The sequence below is a fragment of the Amblyraja radiata genome, chromosome 4 (assembly GCF_010909765.2).
Source record: "Amblyraja radiata isolate CabotCenter1 chromosome 4, sAmbRad1.1.pri, whole genome shotgun sequence".
NCBI classification, from domain to species: Eukaryota; Metazoa; Chordata; class Chondrichthyes; order Rajiformes; family Rajidae; genus Amblyraja; species Amblyraja radiata.
Window position 1 is genome coordinate 2,899,641 of NC_045959.1, and position 24,776 is coordinate 2,924,416.

General features: G+C 43.1%; 1 protein-coding gene across 3 annotated transcripts in view; it reads right to left on the reverse strand.

The window, feature by feature from the left end:
- Nucleotides 1-24,392, reverse strand: part of cndp2 (carnosine dipeptidase 2) — a 36,088-nt gene extending 11,696 nt beyond the window's left edge. The window contains exons 1-6 of one of the 3 annotated variants that reach the window (XM_033018914.1): nucleotides 24,280-24,392; nucleotides 13,013-13,102; nucleotides 10,611-10,754; nucleotides 9,811-9,973; nucleotides 637-725; nucleotides 274-474 (exon numbers count right to left, since the gene is read on the reverse strand). In XM_033018914.1, coding sequence (XP_032874805.1) covers nucleotides 274-474; nucleotides 637-725; nucleotides 9,811-9,973; nucleotides 10,611-10,754; nucleotides 13,013-13,072 — 657 coding nt within the window. In that variant the 5' untranslated portion in view covers nucleotides 13,073-13,102; nucleotides 24,280-24,392. Of the gene's footprint in view, nucleotides 1-273; nucleotides 475-636; nucleotides 726-9,810; nucleotides 9,974-10,610; nucleotides 10,755-13,012; nucleotides 13,145-17,023; nucleotides 17,084-24,279 lie in introns of those variants that run through there. The other 2 variants (XM_033018915.1, XR_004411625.1) reach the window with 2 other exon arrangements.
- Nucleotides 24,393-24,776: the final 384 nt, after the last annotated feature.

The window sequence follows — 24,776 nt, forward strand, 5'->3', positions numbered from 1 at the left end:
CATTCTATCATATACTGCACATGGAATTTAAATATTGTAGTGATCTTTTTAAAGCAACTTTGACTCCAAGAAGGGTCTGAAGAAGGGTTTCGGCCTGAAACGTTGCCGATCTCCTTCGCTCCATAGATGCTGCTGCACCCGCTGAGTTTCTCCAGCATTTTTGTGTACCTTTGACTCCAAGAAGCATAGTTAACCCTGAACAGCTGATAAATTAAATAAAACCACTTGAACATGCAGAATATACGTGAAGCAAAAAGCGAAAGTAAAAGGTACCTCCAGTAAGAAGTAACTGTTACCACGGAGACCATATGTTATACAGGGCTTCTTCTTGCCAAGCCAGTAGTTATCGGAAATACAGACAAAATCCACGTCCTTGAAGAATGTGTCTTTGCGGCTATAGACCAAGTCATCAAGACCATGTGACCCAGACTCCTCCATTCCTTCCAAGCAGAACTTGATATTAACTGGAATGTCCTGCAGGAAGGTCAAAGTCAGATCCATGCATCAGCTGAATCTACTGCTTTAACAATTGCAAGGAATGACTGTTGTAAGCATACATCTTTTAATTGGTCTTTGCCTTCCAGAGATAAGGCATGGCAGCACACCCAGAGTCAAACACTAAATAAACCTTATTACCTGCTTTAATTTTTGAAGAGCTTCAATACAGTTTAGCCATGCCAACACTGGTCCTTTGTCATCAGTGGAGCCCCTTCCATATAGCTTTCCTACAAAAAAGCTCTACATTTTAGAATTCTTTATCGAATTGGGAATGAAAGAAGAGACTAACTTCATTATGACACACATATTTGAATATTTATATTTAAATACATTCAAATTACATCCTACACCAGTTGTTCTTAAACAAGAACACTTCATTGTTACAAAATAAAAGTGAGAAGATGTGAATAATGAAATTGCTACATATTGGAGTCCTGACTAAGACATCAATATATTATAATGAAATAGCCATAAATACTGTTAATTGGTCTGATAAAACCTCAATACTTACACAACCGTTACAATAAATTAGTAGATGCAAACTGTAAACAATGTGTAAAGGTTAGAATGAAGAATGGAAAGTTAAGAGAAACAGGACATACACGTGTGTGCCCACCCATAAACATAGGAGTCCATGGAACCTTGCAAATTTTCAAACCGCCTCTCGAGTCATCACCAACAGTTATTTAAAAGAGTAAGATATGATGGTCAAGAAGCCAAAGTCTAGATTCATAGGCATTATTTCATTATTACATGGCCAAATACATGTACTGACCAAAGAGAGAACTAGATATGCGATCAGTTTTTAATTGGGTTGCTAAAACTTCCTCAGACTCCAAACAACGTTCTTCAATAGCTATTCAACATTCCATTTGGAACATTATGGTAAAGAAATTAGAGCAGCTGTGGTAGAGTTGCTGCCTTCTCGCACAAGAGACTTGTACACCAGTACTATCCTATACACTAGGGGCAATGTACAATATTACCGAGTCAATTAACCTACAAACCTGTACGTCTTTGGAGTCTGGGAGTAAACCAGCGCACTGGAGAAAACCCACACAGTCACAGGGAGAACTTCAAACTCCGTACCAACAGCACCCATGGTAGGGAACGAACTCCGGTCATTGTCGCTGTAAGTCTGAAATGCCACTGTGCTCTCCTTGAGTTTGTATTGCTACCTGCTTGTAACGCATATAAATGACTTGGATGGGAACATGGGTGGTATAATTTAGGATGCCCACATATTATTGTAGATAGTGAAGAAGGATGTCTACGGATATAGCAGGATATAAATCGGGAGGAAGGTTGGGTGGAGTTGTGGCAAATATACAAAATATTGCTTGGACAATGTGTGCAGCATTGGGTACTGTTTTGGCTGAAAGACTACAGGAAGCATGTAGCAGCAGTAGAGAACGGGGAAGCTGTTAGAGAAAGATTGGATAGGCTGGGTTTATTCTCACTGAAATGTCGGAGGTTGAGGGATGAAATCTGTGAGGGGCAAAGATGGGCTAGAAGATGATCAGAATCTTTCTCTGGGCAGGGGAGTCTAGAACTAATGAGCTTGGGTTCAGATGAGAGGGGTGAAACTTAAAGGGAATCTGAGGGGTATGAGTTTCACATAGATGGTGGAAGATATCTGGAACGAGCTACTAAAAGAGGAGGTGGAGGCAGATATAAATACAATCTTTAAAATGTGTTTGACTAGGGAAGGCATAGAGGGATAAGGACCTATTAGAGTATACCATGAGAACAGTTTTACTTGAATGAATGAAAACTGAAAGTGGAATCTCATGTAGATAGGGTGGTAAAGAAAGCTTTTGGTATGCTAGCCTTTATAAATCAGAGCATTGAGTATAGAAGTTGGAATGTAATGTTAAAATTGTACAAGGCATTGGTGAGACCAATTCTGGAGTATGGTGTACAATGTTGGTCGCCTAATTATAGGAAGGATGTCAACAAAATAGAGAGAGTACAGAGGAGATTTACTAGAATGTTGCCTGGGTTTCAGCAACTAAGTTACAGAGAAAGGATGAACAAGTTAGGTTTTTATTCTCTGGAGCACAGAAGGTTAAGGGGGGACTTGATAGAGGTCTTTAAAATGATGAGAGGGATAGACAGAGTTGACATGGACAAGCTTTTCCCATTGAGAGTAGGGAAGATTCAAACAAGGGGACATGACTTCAGAATTAAGGGACAGAAGTTTAGGGTAACATGAGGGGGAACTTCTTTACTCAGTGGTAGCTGTGTGGAATGAGCTTCCAGTGGAAGTGGTGGAGGCAGGTTCGATTTTATCATTTAAAAATAAATTGGATAGGTATATGGATGGGAAAGGAATGGAGGGTTATGGTCTGAGTGCAGGTAGATGGGACCAGGGGAAAATAAGTGTTCGGCACGGACTTGTAGGGCCGAGATGGCCTGTTTCTGTGCTGTAATTGTTATATGGTTATAGTATTGTATTGTGCAGAAACAGATAGGCAAGGGTAAAAGATGGACTTAAGTACATTCAATGAAAAACTAGTGCTCAATTACAGAAACATGAAAAAGGAAGGAGATATAGATATATTTAGAAGCTAAGCCAGTTCATTCGACAAATAAATAGAACCTTCTTCCTCTCCTGTCAAAATATGGAAGGGACCAGACAGTTTAGATCTGTTGATCTGATTGGAACCTGTTCATGGAGCGACAAAATATTGCAGCATCAAAGATGGAGTGTGTGTGTGGTGATCGCTGCCAGCACGGACTCGGTGAGCCAAAGGGCCTGTTCCCATGCAGTATCTAATCTAAACGTAGGTATGATGGACAGCCCGTTGGCTGAACAGAAGTTTTACTTCACCATGGTTCAGACGGAATGAAAGGTGGGGTGATCTTTTGCATCGGTAATGACAAAATATCGAGAGAACACGTCTCCGGAGAGTTTTATTAAGGAGCACAGTACATTCTGTGCACTGACTGCAACAGTTATATGGTTATATGATTACTTAATTTGCTTATGCAAAAAAAAAAAACAAATAAAAGAATTCTAGTGTTTAACACAATTGAGACAGCTTGAAGCATTTAGATTAGGAATTTGTTAAGAGAGTCGAATACTAGGTACAGTCACATCTTCATTCAAAAAACACAGACATTACACCATGGAAACAGTTGAAAATTCACTTCCACCGTCAGATCAGGTTAACCTTTGAGAACTGATATGCTTATTAAGCTGGCTTCAGAGGAACACTGGCCAAGTTTGGGAAAAGGTGTACAGTGGGCAGGCAGGAAAGTACATACTTTTAAATGAAGGCACCCTTGTTCCACCCCCTCTGTTAAAGAATACACAAAAGGCAGTTCTGATTGTCCCACTGGCCCTTTAAATTTGGGCAATGTACAAAATTAATGCATCATGATTTTTGCCAGCACGGCAAAATATTTCTTAGTGTTAATTCAGCGGAGACAAAACAGGTTAGCAACAAACACAATAAAGAGGTAAAAAGCAATCATTAACTCTTACAATATGTTGTGCAATGACATTATCGCACTATTGATAGTATCAGATATCAAGATAAAATAAATGATTTAATTGCACTGCTTGCTGAAGCAGTGACTTGAAACCTTTTAAAAAGGAAACTGTTAACTCAAGGTCAAGCTCAGCAACTCTTTCCCTCCAAGAGTCACTCAAGATAAAGTGACAGAAAGGCAATTGTTTCATTTAGTTAAAATTAAGATCTTAACTATTCCTTTTTGATTGCTCGTCCAAACACAGAACTACCTCCTAGACAGAAAGGGCAGAGTAATTCCAACGAGTCAGCAAACCATTCTGATAATCCTCTATTGTGACATTTCCTTTAGCCTTGACCTGCAACAAATATTGCAGGGTTAATTCTGACTGACACTGCAGCTGTATGTACCCTGCCTGGATCAATGTGAGCCTCCAACCTCAGGAATGTTGAGACAGTACAAACCTCCCTAAATTATTCTTGATGACTTGATATGCATATCATTGTTTACATTTAATTCTGTATGTTAATGGTTTCCTAACCATTTAAAAAAAAAACTTGTCCAAGTAGAGAGTGCATACATATGCAATGGAAGTCAGCTAGGAGTATGTAGTTCATTGGTGAATGCTTGTCGTGTTGGGTCAAATATTGGTAGAATCTAAAAAAGAGTGGAGATGATCCTTAAAATGTCAACAAAACAGGAATTCCTGGAAACACTCAGGGAGCATTTGTGGGGAAAAGGAAAAACTAAGCTTGGAGATATAAGGGACTGCAGATGCTGTAATCTTGGGCAAAAAAGAAAGAAAAACTGCTGGAGGAACTCAATGTGCCAGACAACATAATTTTCTCACCCAAATGTTCTCACTACCATGCTGAAGAAGGTAGACAAAAATGCTGGCGAAACTCAGCGGGTGAGGCAGCATCTATGGAGCGAAGGAATAGGTGACGTTTCAGGTCGAGATCCTTCTTCAGACAGATGTTGGGGGTGGGGGGGGGGAGCGGGAAGAAGAAAGGTAGAGGCGGAGACAGTGGGCTGTGGGAGAGCTGGGAAGGGGAGGGGAAGGAGGGAGAAAGCAAGGACTACCTGAAATTGGAGGTCAATGTTCATACCACTGGGGTGTAAATTACCCAAGCAAAATATGAGGTGCTGCTCCTCCAATTTGCGGTGGGACTCACTCTGGCCACGAAGGAGGCCCAGGACAGAAAGGTCGGAAACGGAATTGGAGGGGGAGTTGAAGTGCTGAGCCACCGGGAGATCAGGTTGGTTAATGCAAACTTTGTGGAGGTGTTGGGTGAAGCGATCGCCAAGCCTGCGTTTGGTCTCACCGATGTAGAGCAGCTGACACCTACAGCAGCGGATGCAATAGATGAGGTTGGAGGAGGTGCAGGTGAACCTCTGCCTCACCTGGAAAGACTGCTTGGGTCCTTGAATGTAGTCAAGGGGGGAGGTAAAGCGACAAGTGTAGAATTTCCTGCGGTTGCAAGGTAAAGTACCAGGGGATGGGGTGGTTTGGGTAGGAAGGAACGAATTGACCAGGGCGTTACGGAGGGAGCGGTCTCTGTGGAAAGCTGAAAGGGGAGGAGATGGGAAGATGTGGGCGGTGGTGAGATCCTGTGGGAGTTGGCGAAAATGTTGGAGGATTATCTGTTGTATTTGACGGCTGGTAGGGTGGAAGGTGAGGACAAGGGTGTCGGATGGAAGTAAGTGGTGAAATGGATGAAGTCAGTGAGTTCTGCATGGATGCAGGAGATAGCACAAATGCAGTCATTAATGTAGCGGAGGTAGAGTTTGGGGATAGTGCCACGGTACGCCTCAAACAGGGATTGTTCGAGGTACCCTACAAAGAGGCATAGCTGGGGCCCATGCACGTGCCCATAGCTACGCCTTGGATTTGGAGGAAATGGGAGTCAAAGGAAAAGTTGTTGAGGGTAAGGACCAGCTTCGCTAGGCGGAGGAGTGTATCGGTAGATTTTATCCGGCCCTCAGCAAGCTCTCAATACTTTCCGTGTACCGTCTACCGTCAAACGTCAACCGATACATCACCGAATAGGTGACGTCTCAACCTGAAACGTCACCTATTCCTGCGCTCCATAGATGCTGCCTCACCCACTGAGTTTCTCCAACATTTTTGTCTACCTTCGATTTTTCCAGCATCCACAGTTCTTTCTTAAACAACCAGTCTGAAGAAGGCTCCTGACCAAAAACATCTTCTGTCCACTTCCCTTCAACGATGTTGCCTGGCTTGCTGAGTTCCTCCATCATTTTTTCCCCACTATTTGAAGCATGAACATTTCTTCTAAATAGAAAAGTGTGTAGTAATGCAATCAGAAGACTGTATGCAGTAAAGTAGAAGCATAAGTAATGAAGGCTCAGATGATGAAATGGAATGAGGGTAAAGTTGGATTACCAGGTTTACAGACTCTGTGGATCAGTTTTACTCATTTCCTTAAAACTCGTCCTCAGCTAAATTTTTTTTTTTAAGTTAACCACAATCCACTATGACAACGCCTCACGTGGCCCTTAATGTCCTAATGCAAATACTGCATTTTCCTTAGCATTTTGATTGCTAGTACAAAAAAAACAGGACATGACTACTCTGAAACATGTTACAAGAAGGGGAGTTTCAGCATTAAATTACATTTTCTCTGGGAGAAGTATGTCAAAACAACTGTCTAAGGCAGGGGGCCCAAACCTTTCAGCATGAGGGCCACATTATATATTTGGCACATTTTTGCACGACGCAGGTAAAAATAAAGAAATGTCACCCACACACACACACACACCGACACAAACGCACACGTGGACTCCCACATACCAAAACACACACAGACACATAGACCCGCATACCGACACACACACACACACACACACAGATTCACACAAACAGACACACACACAAACACTCACACAGGCTCGCTCACATTCTCTATCTCTCTCTCCCCCTCACACACACGCACTGTGATGACACCTCAGGCATATTAACAAAGACCCACACATGCATAATGCTCACCCATCCGGGGGGGGGGAGAGAAAAAGAGAGAGAGCTGTTCACGGGAGACTGCTACACACCTACCTCACCCTCTCGCTCCACTCCCCACCCCACGTTACCACCCCACACAACTTGCCTTTGCAACACAGGAGCAGCCTCACAGCACCAGAGACCCGGGTTCCATCCTGACTACGGGTGCTGTCTGTACGGAGTTTGCACCTGCGTGGGTTTTCTCCGGGTGCTCTGGTTTCCTCCCACACTCCAGTTAAATGAATTTGTCCCGAGTGTGTGTGCGCACTAGCACAACTCGTGCGTACGGGCATCGCTTCGATGGGCCGAAGGGCCTGTTTCCGCACTGTATCTCTAAAGCTGCGCTGCCACAGAACCCGCTAAACAGCCCGACGCACGGAAAGTGTCGAGACCTTGCTGAGGGCCGGATAAAATCTCGTGGCGGGCCGGATGTAGCCCGCCACGTTTGGCCATAGTTTGGAGACCATTGGTCTAAGGCAATTGTGTCATAAATACAATACAACACCACAGCTTTGAGTTCAGATTTAATCTTTACCAGTAAAGACTGGATAAAAGGTCAATCATGGCATATGTTCACTTCTAATTATTCCAAGCTGATTTTGGGGAGAAGGGCTCAGAAGGAATGTGGTCACAGTAATGATATAACAAGCTAGAAATGGGGAGGGTAAATCCATCTTTGTCTTTGAATGCCTTGGTCAAAGATGAAAGATCTTCATTGATAATAGGCAAGCAGAGGATATTTCTGTATAAATGAGACAGCAACAATAAATGTAATGTGGACTGAATCATGAAAGATGCAATCTTGTTTTCACAAAACTCACGAATGATTCAAAGAAAGACTTACTATGGAACTCCATAATCAACCATATAGTTGGTTTCAGTTACAAGCACAGTGTCAATGGCATTCATAATCTCAGAATATAATACTCCAGCTCTGGTGAGACCACATCTGGAGTATTGTGTACTGTTTTGGTCTCCTAATTTGAGGAAGGACATCCTTGTGATTGAGGCAGTGCAACGTAGGTTCACGAGATTGATCCCTGGGATGGCGGGACTGTCGTATGAGGAAAGATTGAAAAGACTAGACTTGTATTCACTGGAGTTTAGAAGGATGAGGGGGAGATCTTATAGAAACATATAAAATTATAAAAGAACTGGACCAAGCTAGATGCAGGAAAAAATTTCCCAATGTTGGACGAGTCCAAAACCAGGGACCACAGTCTTAGAATAAAGGGGAGGACATTTAAGACTGAGGTGAAAAAAAACGTTTTTCACCCAGAGAGTTGTGAATTTATGGAATTCCCTGCCACAGAGGGCAGTGGAGGCCAAGTCACTGGATGGATTTAAGAGACAGTTAGATAGAGCTCTAGGGGCTAGTGGAGTCAAGGGAAATGGGGAGAAGGCAGGCACGGGTTATTGATAGGGGACAATCAGCCATGATCACAATAAATGGCGGTGCTGGCTCGAAAGGCCGAATGGCCTCCTCCTGCACCTATTTTCTATGTTTCTAATAGAAAAAAAATTTCATTGGGATATCCCAAAGTTCTTTACAACTGATGAAATATATTTGAGGTGTTGTTGCCGCTTTGAGGGCAAATGCACAGTAGTTGGACATAGCATGGCTCCCCAACAAGCAATGAGATGGATGATAATAATGTTGTACGATAAATAATTATAAGCAACAACACTGTGGAGAACTCTTCCTGTAGGTGGGAGTAGGATCTGTAGTATCAAATGAGACCACACCCTTATATTTACACACAGAGGCACCATTAAAATATTGACTGAATCATGCTTAAAATAGATTCACCTCGGGTTTAAAAATGAACTTGTGAATTCTTTTCCATAAAATGACCATCATTGAAAATGTTGTCATAGTGCAGAAACAAAGCAAATCCTCCTGTCCTGCCAGTCCATTTTGGAGAACAATTTCAGTCAGGTTCCCTCTCATTGCTCAATCGAGGAATTTTCTTGACATGTTTTCCATAGAGCAAAAATGATTCAATTTTAAACAAAAACTGTAATTATGTCCAAAACAGCAGTTAATTTTCACCCACATATTATCGGGATTTTATATCCCAGATGAGACCTAACCTCATATCAGCACCTCATATCGGCTAGTTTGTTTCTCAAGACCATCCCATACTGTCCCATGGCTTCATGGCCGTGGGACATTCCAGAGCCCGCCGGGGGCTCCAACCTTGTGACATTTAGACCGGGAGCGGGGCCGTACATCGCCCGGCGCGGCCTAAAATGGGACTCACCATCGCCTGCCTGGGGCTTCGACATCGGGAGAGAAATGGAGAACAGGGGAAAGAAAAGACTTTGCCTTCCATCACAGTGGGTTCACTGTGATGGATGTGTTTGTAAATTGAATTGTGTGTATGTCTGTAGGAAATTGTCTTTGTTTGTATGGCTGTGGAAACGGAGTTTCGTTTGCGCCTCACTGAGGTTCAAATGACATGTAATAAATATTGATTGATACATCCTTAAGGCCCACAGCTCACCTATAATCACTGAAGTACTATTTATCTTTCACCTTTGAGCGAGGCATTCAAAGACAAACTTGACTGTATTAAAAAAAAATTATTTAAAGCATTTTTGGAATTAAAATGCGGCCATGGTGCTTTCCATTAAACGCCCTTCATTTGTGTGTGACATTCATCTGTCAAAATATTCAAACGTTTTCACTACTCAATCAAGGTTTTGGACCAAAGATGAGATGGAAAAACATGAGAGTATGTATTTGATGAAATGATTTTCCAGCTTATGCCAGACATGGAATTCCAATAAATATTATTAACAAAGAACCTTACCATCTTTTTCCACCAAAGTGAAGGGGTCAGTATCCCATCCATCCTCAATCTCAGCAGGCTGGACATCCAGATGTCCGTAGATGCACAAGGTTTTCTTGGATGCGTCGTAGCCAAGCGTGGCCAATAGGATTGGAGGATAGGGAATCTCTGTTCCATCTGGCAGCTAATTCAAAGCATATCAATGACCAACTGTGAAACTTGTTGTGGAGAGAATTGTATCATCTCAATTACTAATACATGCTATTGATTACGTGAAATAAACTGTGAAACCACCAACAGGCGCAAGAGGGCTCTCAGCATGTGGGACACCACAACACAAGATTCAACACTAAAGAAAAACTGAAACTTCACAAGACTTTAGAAGATTGAGGGGGGATCTTATAGAAACTTACAAAATTCTTAAGGAATTGGACAGGCTAGATGCAGGAAGATTGTTCCCGATGTTGGGGAAGTTCAGAACAGGGGGTCACAGTTTAAGGATAAGGGGGAAATCTTTTAGAACCGAGATGAGAAAAACATTTTTCACACAGAGAGTGGTGAATCTGTGGAATTCTCTGCCACAGAAGGTAGTTGAGGCCAGTTCATTGGCTATATTTAAGAGGGAGTTAGATGTGGCCCTTGTGGCTAAAGGGATCAGGGGGTATGGAGAGAAGGCAGGTACAGGATACTGAGTTGGATGATCAGCCATGATCATATTGAATGGCGGTGCAGGCTCGAAGGGCCGAATGGCCTACTCCTGCACCTATTTTCTATGTTTCTAAGACAGAAGATTGCAAAGCACATGGTCTATTCATTCTCACCTTTTGCTGACCATTGTCAGTCAGCTCTATTGAACCACCCAGTTTTTCTATCTCTTTGCCAACGAATTTCACCATTTTTATGGTTTCGCTTCTCTTCTCCGGCAACCCGGATACGCTCTGTATTGCCACCCATTCTGCAAGGCGCTGAAGAAATAAATACATGTTAGAGCTACTTTCATAAATTAAAGACAAAGTTAATCACTCTTCAACTTAGTTTACAGAGAAACAAGTTCATTTTTTTCTACCTGTGGCATTAAACCTCATGTGTAGGAAGGAACTGCAGATGCTGGTTTCAACCAGAGATAGCCACAAAATGCTGATGTAACTCAGAAGGACAGGCAGCAGCTCTGGAGAGAAGGAATGGGTGATGTCTCTGAACAAGGGTCTTGACGGAAATGTCACCCATTCCTTCTCTCCAGAGATGCTGCCTGATTCGCTGAGTTACTCCAGCATTGTGTCTATGTAAAATGTAACCTCATGCCTGGCTGAATCTGGATAGCGGAGATTAGAGCTGCTTTTTAATAAAACCAGAAGCATCTAAAATAGATAATCTGTACAACATACATGGATAACTAATTACCAGATATTAACTTAAAAAAAATGTTCACAACACTAAATAAAACAAACACAATTATGAAATAAAGGTACACAAAAATGCTGGAGAAACTCAGCGGGTGCAGCAGCATCTATGGAGCGAAGGAAATAGGCAACGTTTCGGCCCAAAACGTTGCCCATTTCCTTCGCTCCATAGATGCTGCTGCACCCGCTGAGTTTCTCCAGCATTTTTGTGTACCTTCGATTTTCCAGCATCTACAGTTCCTTCTTAAACAATTATAAAACAAATTGATGCTACTACTTGTGAAATACATTACAAAATGAAAAACAACAACGTTTTCAACTAGTACTAAATTTTGTTTACCGAGACCTGCTCCAATCACTACATTACCAGAACAGATGAAATACATCAATCACCAAGGATGACTCCAGAACCTTGCCTTTTCAGTCTTTTGGAATAAGAAATAGAAGCAGGAATCTGGTGTTTGGTTCTTTACGTTTCCTCTTCCATTCAGCATGGCTGATCTTTTATCTATACAACCTTCCTACGACATAGATCTATGTGGTCACAGATCACTGCACCTCATTTCCTAACCCTGTAATCCATTTGCCCCCATTCCCACCAACATCCACCCCGCCCCCCCCCCCCTATTATACTCTATACAGACAGTAGCCGTATAAGGATTGAAAAATATTTATTCATTAAGAATGAGTTTCAAAGCACTTGGTTAATTAATTGCTAGCTGAAACCACCAAACAAAAATCCAACTCAGTCTTGTGATCATTTTCTAATTGGAATTTCCCCACCCAGATATAAGTTTAGAGAGAAAGTAATGGGTAATTTAGAACTAAGTGGCAGGTTGTAGAATGAGCTAGAAACATCGCAATAGTTTTGCCATTTTCTGCAGAAACACGACTGGGAACAAATGAGATCTCAATATGTTTTGTTTTAAAGAAAAGTGCTCAATGGAACAGGAAGCCATCAGCAGCTACATTCGATACTTTAGACACTTCCTTAAACAGTCTTGACGTGATTGATTGCTTTAAGTGTAGAATGGTCAGCAAAATACAACGTTGTGTAGAAAGATATAATTAAAAGGAATGAGGACGATATATGTAGAAGAGATGTACACAATGATTCCCAATTATGTTATTATTAGGTATGTGGAAATATTTTGTTTGAAGCATCAAGCTGGACTTGTCTCCACTGCTTGGAGAGCCAAATTCAAATAAAGAGATATTGCCACTTTAAAATAATCATTTCTCAAATGTCAAACTCTACATGTGCCTGTAGGTACACAACGTAGCTAGAATATATTTTAAAAAATGCTTGTCACACGAGTTATATTGTAACACATTTCCACAAATTCAGTCCTAAAGAGTTTGACTCATCACATCCAAAAATATGGATTCAGGCACAGAAACTGTTTTAAGGATTAGCTTCATATTCCTTCTCATTAGACATATCAACAGAGCCGAGCATTAAAGTCAATCTTCTCACAAACCCAATTCTTTAATAAGTATCATACACCCATTTTCTCTGATACATTCAGAGGACGTCATGTATGATCTCCCTATTTAAAAAAAAACTTTGTTGCGCAAGTTGCATAGAGCTTGGGTGCCAATACATTTTTAAATAGATTACTGCCATTATGCCTCTATTTATGGCAATCTGCTTCCCAAAATAAAAAGGGTGCTCCAAACATTAAACCATACTGGATGTTCAATTGATTAGCACAATAAACCCTTTGCATATACTCTCAGCATGGAAAAATATTGCCTCTAAAAACAGCAAAATGTACCTCTTTGTGGTGAGCAGATAAAATGCAGAAACACCAGGCACTTACTTTTACGTACGATTCTTGATTGTCATCTATGTACTTGAAAAGTTTTGGTAGATATGCCATCACTCTGGTGAGCCGACTGCAGTGCTGCTTCTGAAAGCAAGAAGAGTTATGCTGAGTAATGTATTCAACCTTGCCACTCGATTGGTTTTAAAAGCCCGTAAATCCTGAAGCTCCACCCATCATATGCTCCAGCCACACAAATCATAACTCTCAAGCAAGGAAAAAATCTGCAGAGCTCAACGTTGGTTTAATTAGTCATTAGTGCTGAAATTCAAATCAGATCAGAACAGGGAAAGCTAGACTCAATAGTCTCCAAAATCGAATGCAGACATTGCAACATGTGATTAATCAGCCCTCATTCATTCTAATCTTGATAGGGCACCAGTTTTATGGTTTCTGCTGAAAGGCAGGATTATACTCCCAACATTAAAGGTACTATTAGATTGACAACACAGAAAGTGGTTAATATTGCATGGAGTTTAGTTTTAGAGATACTGCGCGGAAACAGGCCCTTTGGCCCACCGGGTCCGTGCCTACCAGCGATCCCCACACAATAACACTATCCTACACACACTAGGGACAATTTACACATATAACAAGCCAATTAACCTACATAGTCAGGATCGGCCACGTATCTCTGGCGCTGCAAGCGCTGTAAGGCAGCCACAAGCCAAGTTAAGGGCCTGTCCCACTTTCACGACCTCGGCCGAGTTTGCCCTTGAATCATACTCGCAGCATGGCCATCACAAGGTCGTAGGTAGGTTGTAGCAGGCCGTGATGCTAGTCGTTGGTGCTTGTGGCATCAAGTAGGTCGGGGTGTTTTTCTAGCATGATGAAAAATGTCCACGAGTAAAAAAGGTCGTGAATTAGGTTGTGAAAGTGGGACAGGCTATTTAGTTGGAAATAAAATTGCCAAGAGCTGTCAGCAGTTGCTGAACGACAGTCTGATCGAGAAGAAGCTGAGAATTGAGCAAGAACTGCAAGCGGCACAGTGGTGCAGCTGGTAGAGGTGCTGCCTCACAGCACCAGAGACCCAGGTTCAATCCTCACCACAGTTCTGTATGTTCACATTTGCACGTTCTCTATCCTCTGGGTGCTCCGGTTTCCCCTTGCATCTCGAAGACATGTGGGTTTGTAGATTACTTGGTTTCTGTAAATTGTACCTAGTGTGCAAGGAATGGATACGCAAGTGAGATAACATGGACTCGTGTGAATGGGCCATCGATAGTCAGCGTGGACTCTGTGGGCCGCAGGGCCTGTTTCCATGCTGTATCCTTCAATCAATCAATTCAATCAACCAAGATTTTCTGGAGGTGGAGGAACGGGAGCAAGAGCGTCTATAAGATGCAACCAAGGAAGCTGTGATAGCAGACACTTGTGGCTGTAAATCCCAGACGTCCCCATGACCCAGATACTGTAATGCAATGAAGTTCAACTTGATGCACAGTTAACTTTGGGGAATGCAGCCAATAATCAGTGAGAATAAGTTCAGATATTAACTTAACTTTTTATTACAGGCTCAAGGACCAGATAAAAGACGACATTACATAGAATAAATTGCATACAAAAGCACAATACATGGTTTAAGATAAGAATTTAATTAAAAAATCAATGTCCTACAATGAGATCTATACCAATGTCTCCACAGCGTGTAGTGCTAAATCATAAGTCTGATACATAGAAACATAGAAAACAGGTGCAGGAGGTCATTCGGCCCTTCGAGCCAGCACCGCCATTCATTGTGATCATGGCTGATCATCCCCAATCAAGGCCAAGATGATTTCATTTTCAGTCATTAATCCAGCAAATAAATTTATACATGAGATTTCTTAAAACAGTTTGTAAAGTATTGACTCCTGCAGCCACAAACATTTCACTTGCACTACACCATCTAGGTCTCTTAAGTAATATTCTCATGGCATCATTATAAGCTACTTTAAGTCTCTGTAAGCTTGTTTTTCTGTAGTTTGACCACAGGTGTGCAGTATAGAGTGGTGTACAATATGCTCTGAACAGAGGCACCTTCACTCCATCTGTACACGCACTAAACTTGCGTAAGAGAATGTTTGCTTGTACATACATCAATATAAAGATTAAAAAGAACTGGGGAACAAAATCCCCCCTTGTCTGACACCATTGCTAACCCCAAATGGGGCTGAGACCCTATGCACCATTTTACTTGCATAGTCTGGTGGGCATACCAGTGAGGCAGGAACGGGGTTCTGATTGGGGATGATCAGCCATGATCATATTGAATGGCGGTGGGCCGAATGGCCTACTCCTGAACCTATTGTCTATTGTCTAAGCCAGAATTCTCACAATGTATTTAGGCACCCCTCTTTGACTATCTAACAAACAACTTTCTATGATTAACACGATCAAAGGCGTTGGAAGCATCAATAAAGCGCATAAGGATTGAAGAGTTTCACCACATACATACTGTACCCAGCAGTGTATATTAACTGTAGGAAGGAACTGCAGAAGCTGGTTTACAACGAAGGTAGATACAAAAAGCTGGAGTAACTTAGCAGGTCAGGCAGCATCTCTGGAGAAAAGGAATAGGTGACGCTTCAGGTTGCGATCTTTCCTCAGGTTGTCTGCGAATTATATTTTTCTCCAGAGATGCTGCGTAACCCACTGAGTTACTCCAGCCTTTTGTGTCTGTCTTCATTGTCTATTAATTGTCAGCCACTCAAATGGTACAAAGGTTACCACTACCAGTCTCTGTCAGTCAGGACTTTGATCCGATGCCTGGCAATGTTGCATAAATCACAACTATTGTTCATAGTTTGTGCACGCTGCCAACTTTTCAAAACTGCTGCATCAGCATACAAACGCACTGGATAACGTATGTTGACAGCCTTCCAGGCCAATGCAATAGTAAGCACAAGCAGCTGGGCTAAACGACAAGGAATAACCTTGGATGCAGCAACCAACCTATGTGTAAGTGACTGTTAAATTTGGAGCAGCTGTTTGAGCCCTTAGCAGACAACAGGCAAATCAGTAGAAAAATTACAATGTTCTCATAGTTATACATCACGGAAATAGTCCCCTCAACCCAACTCATCCAACTTTTCCCTCTCACCTTAAGCCCATGCCCTCTAGTTCTTGATTCCCCTATCTCGGGGGAGAAAAAACCCTCTTATTTCACCCGATCCATTCCCCTCATTATTTTCTATACTTCTACAAGGGCATCCATCAGCCTCCTATGCTCCAAGATATAAAGTCCTAACATGCCCAACCTCTCCGTATAGTTCTGGCAGCATCCTAGTAAATCTTCTCTGCACTCTTTCCAGCGTATAGGCTTATTTGCCTTTGGGTGCCTTTGTCTTTGCCACTTAGGGTGACCAGAAGTGAACACAATAATCCATCTGTGATCTCACTAACGTCTTGTACAATGGCAACATAACATCCCAACTTCTATACTCAGTAGTCTGACTAATGAAGGCTAATCTGCCAAAAGCCTTCGTCACTGCCCCATCCACGTGCAGCACCACTTTCAAGGAACTATATAATAATCCTCCTAGATTTCTCTGTTCTAACACACTGCCCAGGGCCCGACTGTTTACTGAAGGTCCTGCCCTGGTTTGACTTCATAAAATGCAACATCTCACACTTTCTGAATTAAACTTAATTTCCCATTCTTCAGCCCTCTTGCCCAGCTGATCAAGATCCCATTGTAATTCTTCTTGATTATTTCTTCAAAAAACTCAATCAAATTAATATCAGATAGTCTTCCGCACACAAAGCCACGCTGACGATCCCTAATCAGCCCCCGTCTTTCCAAATGGATGTAATCTTCCTGCGCAGATGTTAGACGTGCTGATCTACAGTTCTTAGGTTTTGCTTTGTAGCCCTTCTTGTATAGAGGCATGACATTAGCCATCCTCCAGTCTCCCAGCACCTCACCCATATTTCTGCAAGTTATTGTCCAGAATTCCACAATGCCCCTGGGTTTACCTGATCAGGCTTGGGAGGTTCATCTACATTCACACTTTTTAGATCTGGTACCTCAGGTACGGACAGTCCTCAAGACATCACCATTAACTTTCCCATTTCCTTGGCTTTATGTCTTTCTCCACAGTTAAAGCAAAATAAGAAAAATATTTAGGACCTTGCCCATCTCTTGTAGCACCACGGATAGACAACCACTTTTGTTTCTGAGGGACCCTATTCTCTCGCTGGTTTCCATTTATAGACACAAAATCTATTTCAATTATTTTTTATCAATTTGGCAATTCATTTGCTCGAGCACTCACAGCTGACATGACCTGCAGATCAAGATCCAGCTGTAATTTTTGATAACCATCTTCATTATTTACGATACCACCCACTTTAGTGTCATCTGTAGATCTGTATGCCTTGTACAGTCCCATCCAAATCGCCAATATACACCACAAACACCAATGGACGAATCACCAAAAGCTGGAGTAACTCAACAGGTCAGGCAGCATCTCTGGCAGATTCACCAACGATTTTCTCAGACTCACTGAGTTACTCCAGCTTTTTGGGTCTATCTTCGGTGTAAACCAGCATCTGCAGTTCCTTCCTACACACCTCGCCCATTTCAAATGATGATTTGTATATCTCAGACAGGGTTCTTGCAAGTTCTTTTCTAGCTTCTCAGTGTCCTTGGATATATCTGATCAGGCCTAGGAGATTTATCTATCTTCATATGCCTTAGGATGTCCACCACCACCATGACCACAATACAGGGATTGACCTCAAGACATCTCCACTAACAGTCCCAACCTCCAGAACAAGGGGTCACAGTTTAAGGATAAGGGGGAAATCTTTTAGGACCGAGATGAGGAAAACTTTCTTCACACAGAGAGTGGTGAATCTCTGGAATTCTCTGCATCAGAAGGTAGTTGAGGCCAGTTCATTGGCTATATTTAAGAGGGAGTTAGATGTGGTCCTTGTGGCTAAAGGGATCAGGGGGTATGGAGAGAAGGCAGGTACAGGATACTGAGTTGAATGATCAGCCATGATCATATTTAATGGCGGTGCAGGCTCGAAGGGCCGAATGGCCTACTCCTGCACCTATTTTCTATGTTTCTATGTTTCTTGCTGAACATGGTCACAAATACTTCAGTCTACTCTTTGGCAATCAGATGCTGGTTCCTCCCGTCATTGAGGATAGAGAATCAGAATTGTGCCACTAGGAAATAAGAATGGGTCAGAGTACGATTCCCTTATAAAGTGATAACATTATAAAAAATGCTGCCATTCTTTCTAAACTTTCATTAAAATTCTCAATGTATACATTAAAGAATTCAGTCATTGTTTCTGGCAAGCCAAACAATGTGTTCTTCTCAACTAGCTAGTTCCCCTCAAATAACACTCTCCTCCACCTGGTGAAAGTTGTCCTCACCCTTAACAATTTCTCTTCTGACTCCTCACTTTCTTCAAGTCACAGGTGTGGCCATGGGCACTCGCATGGGCCTCAGCTGTGCCAGTCTTTTTGTTGGTTACCTTGAATACTTGCCGGAGGTTGAAGGTAGTGGAAGCAGGTAGGGAGACTGACAAAAACCTCCAGGAACTGCACGGAAACCTTGGGTGGGGCGCAAAGTCTCCAGAGGTTTCCGTTCAGGTTTCCTAAGTGGGACCGAGGCATAATTTCATCCACTATCTCAACTACTACATTGGAGCTATCTCCTACACCCATGTCGAACTCTTTGATTTCAACAACTTTACAAATAACAGTCACCCTGCCCTCAAATTCACTTGGATCATCTCAGATACCTCTCTCCCCTTTCTCGATATCCCATCTCCATCACAGGGGCAGATTATGTACTGATATAAGAGCCTAAAGAGGGGTCCCAAACCAAAATGTGGTCTATCAATTCCCACCCTAAACCCTGCCTGACCTGTCGAGTTCCTCCAGCATTTTGTATTTTGAACAAGATTTTAGCACCTACAGTTTCTTGTGTCTCCAATAAGTGTTCTTCAATCATTTACCAGTAATCTTTCACATTTCTTCTCCCACAATGCTTATCTGCAGTATTTTTCCATGCTGGTAAATATTTAGATCAAATAAATTACTAATAGAAACATAGAAACATAGAAAATAGGTGCAGGAGGAGGCCATTCAGCCCTTCGAGCCAGCACCGCCATTTATTGTGATCATGGCTGATCGTCCCCTATCAATAACCCGTGCCTGCCTTCTCCCCATATCCCTTGACTCCACTAGCCCATAGAGCTCTATCTAACTCTCTCTTAAATCCATCCAGTGACTTGGCCTCCACTGCCCTCTGTGGCAGGGAATTCCATAAATTCACAACTCTCTGGGTGAAAAGGTTTTTTCCCACCTCAGTCTTAAATGACCTCCCCTTTATTCTAATGTAATAAAATGATGACATTGCTCATGTTTATAGATTGCAAGGTCTAATGTTCTTATATTTACTGTTTTACCACTGAGCAGAGCTAGACACTAATTAACACAATGCTCTAAGATTGAGATAAGTGAATAGTTGTAAAAGCAGCAAGATGGTGAAAATCCATTAAGCTGCAAAAATAAAGGTGAACTTTATTCTTTTAGGCAACAGCTAGAGTGCTGGAATTTTTACACAAAACATTGGAAAGAATCCACAGGCCAAGCATCATTTGTGGAAAGACAAACAGTTAAGGTTTCGGAGACCCCTTTAGAAAAATAAATAAACAAAAAAAAAGAATAGTTTTAAGAGCAGAGGAGGAGCAAAAGGGACGAATTGGAGAAATTGAATATCTCTAATAGGGCAAGGCCATGTTAAAGGGGCTAAAGAGGGCAGTTAGAGGGGGCACTTGCGTTACTTGTGTTTTGTATTGGCAATAGCAGGGCTGTGGGACACACTCAGCAGGTCAGACTGTACAAATGAAAACCCAAGTCTCAATGATTTACATTAGAACTGCTTCCGTCTGTTACAGAGAGAGAAAACAAGTTAACTCAATTTGTAAAAGTTGGGATTGAATCCAGAATAGTGCAACCTTTCCCATTTGGAAAATATTATGCAAAACCTGTATTGGGCCTCATTATAACAGTGCAGAAGGTTACAGATGATGAATGAAAGCAGTGAGGATTGGAAGGTCACTGAAGGTGAAGAACAGGAGCTCTGCAAAGCTATCACTCAGCTATATCTGGTTTCCCCAAAGCAGAGGACACCACACGATGAGCATGGATTACACTAGACTGAAAGAAATGCAGTTTTACCAAGAAAGACGATTTGGATCCTTTGATGATGGGGAAGGAAAAGATGAAAGTGCAGGATTTTCAGCTCATGCGGTTACTGTAGGAAAGTGTGGAAGGACAACAGATGGCAAAATGGGCTAAGTGTTCGGCTGGCAACATGAAGGTGGCCGGTTCGAATCCTGCTTGGAGTGTGTACTGTCGTTGTGTCCTTGGGCAAGACACTTCACCTACCTTTGCCTGGGACTAGAGACGGAAATTAGCTACTGATTGGCTACAATCTCGCATATTTACATGCAAATGTTCATTAATATGCACTGTCCCTATAAACAAATTATTATTATATTATTATTAAGAAGATGCCTCAATCTCTCCACTCCCCTTAACCCATCCAACTTCACCTCATCCAAAAGCACAGCACTCCACTCATTTTGTACCAATCTTAAACTAGGCATCAAACCCACAAATCCAAGACCAGAGACAAGATGGCAGTTCTTGTTCGCCTCATCATACTGAGGAAACTGAGGAAAGACATTCTTGCCATAGAGGGAGTACAGAGAAGGTTCACCGGACTGATTCCTGGGATGTCAGAACTTTCATATGAAGAAAGACTGGATAGACTCGGCTTGTACTCGCTAGAATTTAGAAGATTGAGGGGGGATCTTATAGAAACTTACAAAATTCTTAAGGGGTTGGACAGGCTAGATGCAGTAAGATTATTCCCGATGTTGGGAAAGTCCAGAACAAGGGGTCACAGTTTAAGGATAAGAGGGAAGTCTTTTAGGACCGAGATGAGAAAAACATTTTTCACACAGAGAGTGGTGAATCTCTGGAATTCTCTGCCACAGAAGGCAGTTGAGGCCAGTTCATTGGCTATATTTAAGAGGGAGTTAGATGTGGCCCTTGTGGCTAAAGGGATCAGGGGGTATGGAGTGAAGGCAGGTACAGGATACTGAGTTGGATGATCAGCCATGATCATATTGAATGGCGGTGCAGGCTCGAAGGGCCGAATGGCCTACTCCTGCACCTAATTTCTATGTTTCTATACCTACCCCTAAACCATTGCCCCAACAAACACTAGTTCACTGTCTCTCGCACTGTCACATCTCATCAGATCAGGAGATCTCCCCTTAAGCAGTCTCGTCCCCCTTACATCCGAAATATGTCAAAGCCTCTCCACTGTTTTGACAGCATCCAATCCCCTAGACGCCTCAGGCCCATCTTCATGATGGATGTCCAACTACATACACATCATGAAAGTCCCTGTTTCTTTCTGCAATATGACGCTAAAGTGGGCATTATTGTAGAATCACATTAAAGTGGGTGTATTGTAGTAGATAGCGAAGATGTATGTCAAAAATTGCAATAGGAGCTTGATCGTTTGGGAAGGTGGGTTGAAGTATGGTTAATGGAGTTTAATACAGATAAGTGCGAGATGTTGCATTTTGACAAGTCAGTCCAGGCAGGAGCTACACAATGTATGGCAGGGCTCTAGGGAGTGTTGTAGAGTTGAGTGATCTAGGATTAATGCTAAATAGTTCCTTTACATCACAATTAGACAGGGTGGTCAAGAAGGTTTTCGGCACATTGGCCTTCATAAGTCAGAGTTGTGCATGTTCTTGCTCAACTGTAACATTTTAGTTGTGCAAGACCACATTTTACAGTTGTGAGGCCACATTTAGAGTGTTGTGTTCAGATTTGGTCACCCTGTTATTGGAAAGCTATTGTTAAGCTGGATAGGTTGCAGAGAGAATGTATAAGGATGTTGCCTGGATTTGAGTGCCTGAGCTATAGAGAGGTTGAGCAGGCTAGGATTTCTTCCTTGGAAAGCAGGAAGATGAGGGGTGATTTTATAGAAGTGTTTAAGATAATGAGAGGAATGAATGTTCTTGCTCTGAACTAGGACGTCACAGTGGCGTTGTTGCTTTACAGCTCCAGAGACCTGGGTTCGATCCTGACTACAGGTGATGTCTGGACAGAGTTTGTACATTCTCCCCGTGACCTGCATGGATTTTCACCGTGATCTCCGGTTTTCTCCCACACTCCAAAGACCTACTGGTAAGTTAATTGGCTTGGAAAAATTGTAAATTATCCACAGTGTGTGTGTAGGATAGTGCTAGCGTGCGGGGATCACAAGTTGGCATGGACTCGGTAGGCCGAAGGGCATGTTTCTGCACTGTATCTCTAAAACGTAAACTTCTCTTTTGATACTTCTTATTTCCTACATTAAAGCTGCAGCCTCGGGCCCCAGCTATGCCTATGCCTTAATTCCACATGGAACAATTCTAAACCTTCTCTGATAGGTGATAGGATGGAAATGTTGATGTGCAAAGGTAACTCGGTATTTTGTGTATACTGTACGTCACCAGAAGCGAACATGAAGATGCTGCAAGCAACGGAGAAAGGTTTCAGGGAAAATGAAAAATAAAAAAACATTATACTTTCCTTCAAGTACTCAAGCCACCTCTGTTTATTGAGCAGCACAAGAGATAATATGTGTAAGTATCCCACATTTCAAAGATGTACAGGTTTGTAGGTTAATTGGCTTGGTAAATGTAAAAATTGTCCCTAGTGTGTGTAGGATAGTGTTAATCTGCAGGGATCGCAGACTAATCTTCTGGATTTTTTTGAGGATATAACAAGTGGAATGGATAAGGGAGAGTCACTGGATGTGGTATATCTGGACCTTCAAAAAGCCTTTGACAAGATCCCACACAAGAGATTAGTGTTCAAAATTAGAGCACATGGTATTGGGGGTAGGTTATTGACATGGATAGAGAACTGGTTGGAAGACAGGAAACAAAGAGTAGGAATTAACCAGTCCTTTTCAGAATGGCAGATATTGACTTAAGCAAGGCTCGGTGCTGGTACCCCAGTTATTTACAATACTAAGAAGGGAATTAAATGTGACATCTCCAAGTTTGCAGATGTCATAAAGCTGGGTGGCAGTGTGAGCTGCAATGAGGATGATATTGAATTATCGGTGCTGGATCGAAGAGCCGAATGGCCAACTCCTGCACCTATTTTTCTATGTTTGTGGGAAATGAGACCCCCTAAACCCCGTCTCGTCGCAAAGCCGCATCGTTTCTCTGCAACTTTGATTTCTGGTTACACATCAGAATGAATGGGAAGCTTCCAGACAGACACCCAAAGCTTAAGGAGGTGCCTCCACACTCATTGCACCAAGTAACAGGTGCATCCTGTTACTTACTGCGCGGTCCCGGTCGCTGCCCCGCACTCACCTGCGGAGACCCTTGCACAACTGCGGAGACCCTTGCACACCTGCGGAGACCATTCCTCACCTGCGAAGACCCTTGCTCACCTGCAAAGACCATTCCTCACCTGCAAAGACCATTCCTCACCTGCGGAGACCACTGCTCACCTGCGGAGACCACTGCTCACCTGCGGAGACCACTGTTCACCTGCGGAGACCACTGCTCACCTGCTGAGACCACTGCTCACCTGCTGAGACCACTCCTCACCTGCTGAGACCACTCCTCACCTGCTGAGACCACTGCTCACCTGCGGAGACCACTGCTCACCTGCGGAGACCACTGCTCACCTGCGGAGACCACTGCTCACCTGCTGAGACCACTGCTCACCTGCGGAGACCACTGCTCACCTGCGGAGACCACTGCTCACCTGCTGAGACCACTGCTCACCTGCTGAGACCACTGCTCACCTGCTGAGACCACTGCTCACCTGCTGAGACCACTGCTCACCTGCTGAGACCACTGCTCACCTGCTGAGACCACTGCTCACCTGCGGAGACCACTGCTCACCTGCGGAGACCACTGCTCACCTGCGGAGACCACTGCTCACCTGCGGAGACCACTGCTCACCTGCGGAGACCACTGCTCACCTGCGGAGACCACTGCTCACCTGCGGAGACCACTGCTCACCTGCTGAGACCACTGCTCACCTGCTGAGACCACTGCTCACCTGCGGAGACCACTGCTCACCTGCGGAGACCACTGCTCACCTGCTGAGACCACTGCTCACCTGCTGAGACCACTGCTCACCTGCGGAGACCACTGCTCACCTGCTGAGACCACTGCTCACCTGCTGAGACCACTGCTCACCTGCTGAGACCATTGCTTACCTGCGTTCCAAATTCGAACGGGACCCGGGCGAAACAACCACGTTCCGCCTTCCGGAGCGGAGCTTGATTGACAGCAGATGAAAACTAGTCACTGGCCGCTGGTGCTGGCGAGGGGAGGAAGAACACACCAACCCGCTCTATGATCTTTGACAACTAGTATTTGCACGATGCATGATGACACAAACCGGTGGAATAACGGACGCTTTACTGGCTTAAAGAAAATATATCTTCTGTCAACGCACTGTGTGCATTCGCTCCGCGGCAGGGTGACAGAAGCAGAATACATTGTATCTTTCAAAAAAAATAATTGACAGCCTATTTTTGACTGTCGGCGTGTCATGGGCGGAGGTAGTTTCTGGCTGTTGATGACTTTAGCGGATTGCCTGCATTGCCCCTAGTTTTAGAGAGTCTTGCTTAAAAAGTTTCACTGTGCAGCCTCCGCTGCCAGCTGTGTCAGGCTGTTGGTCACCATTTGACCAGTGCCACACAGGACCCCC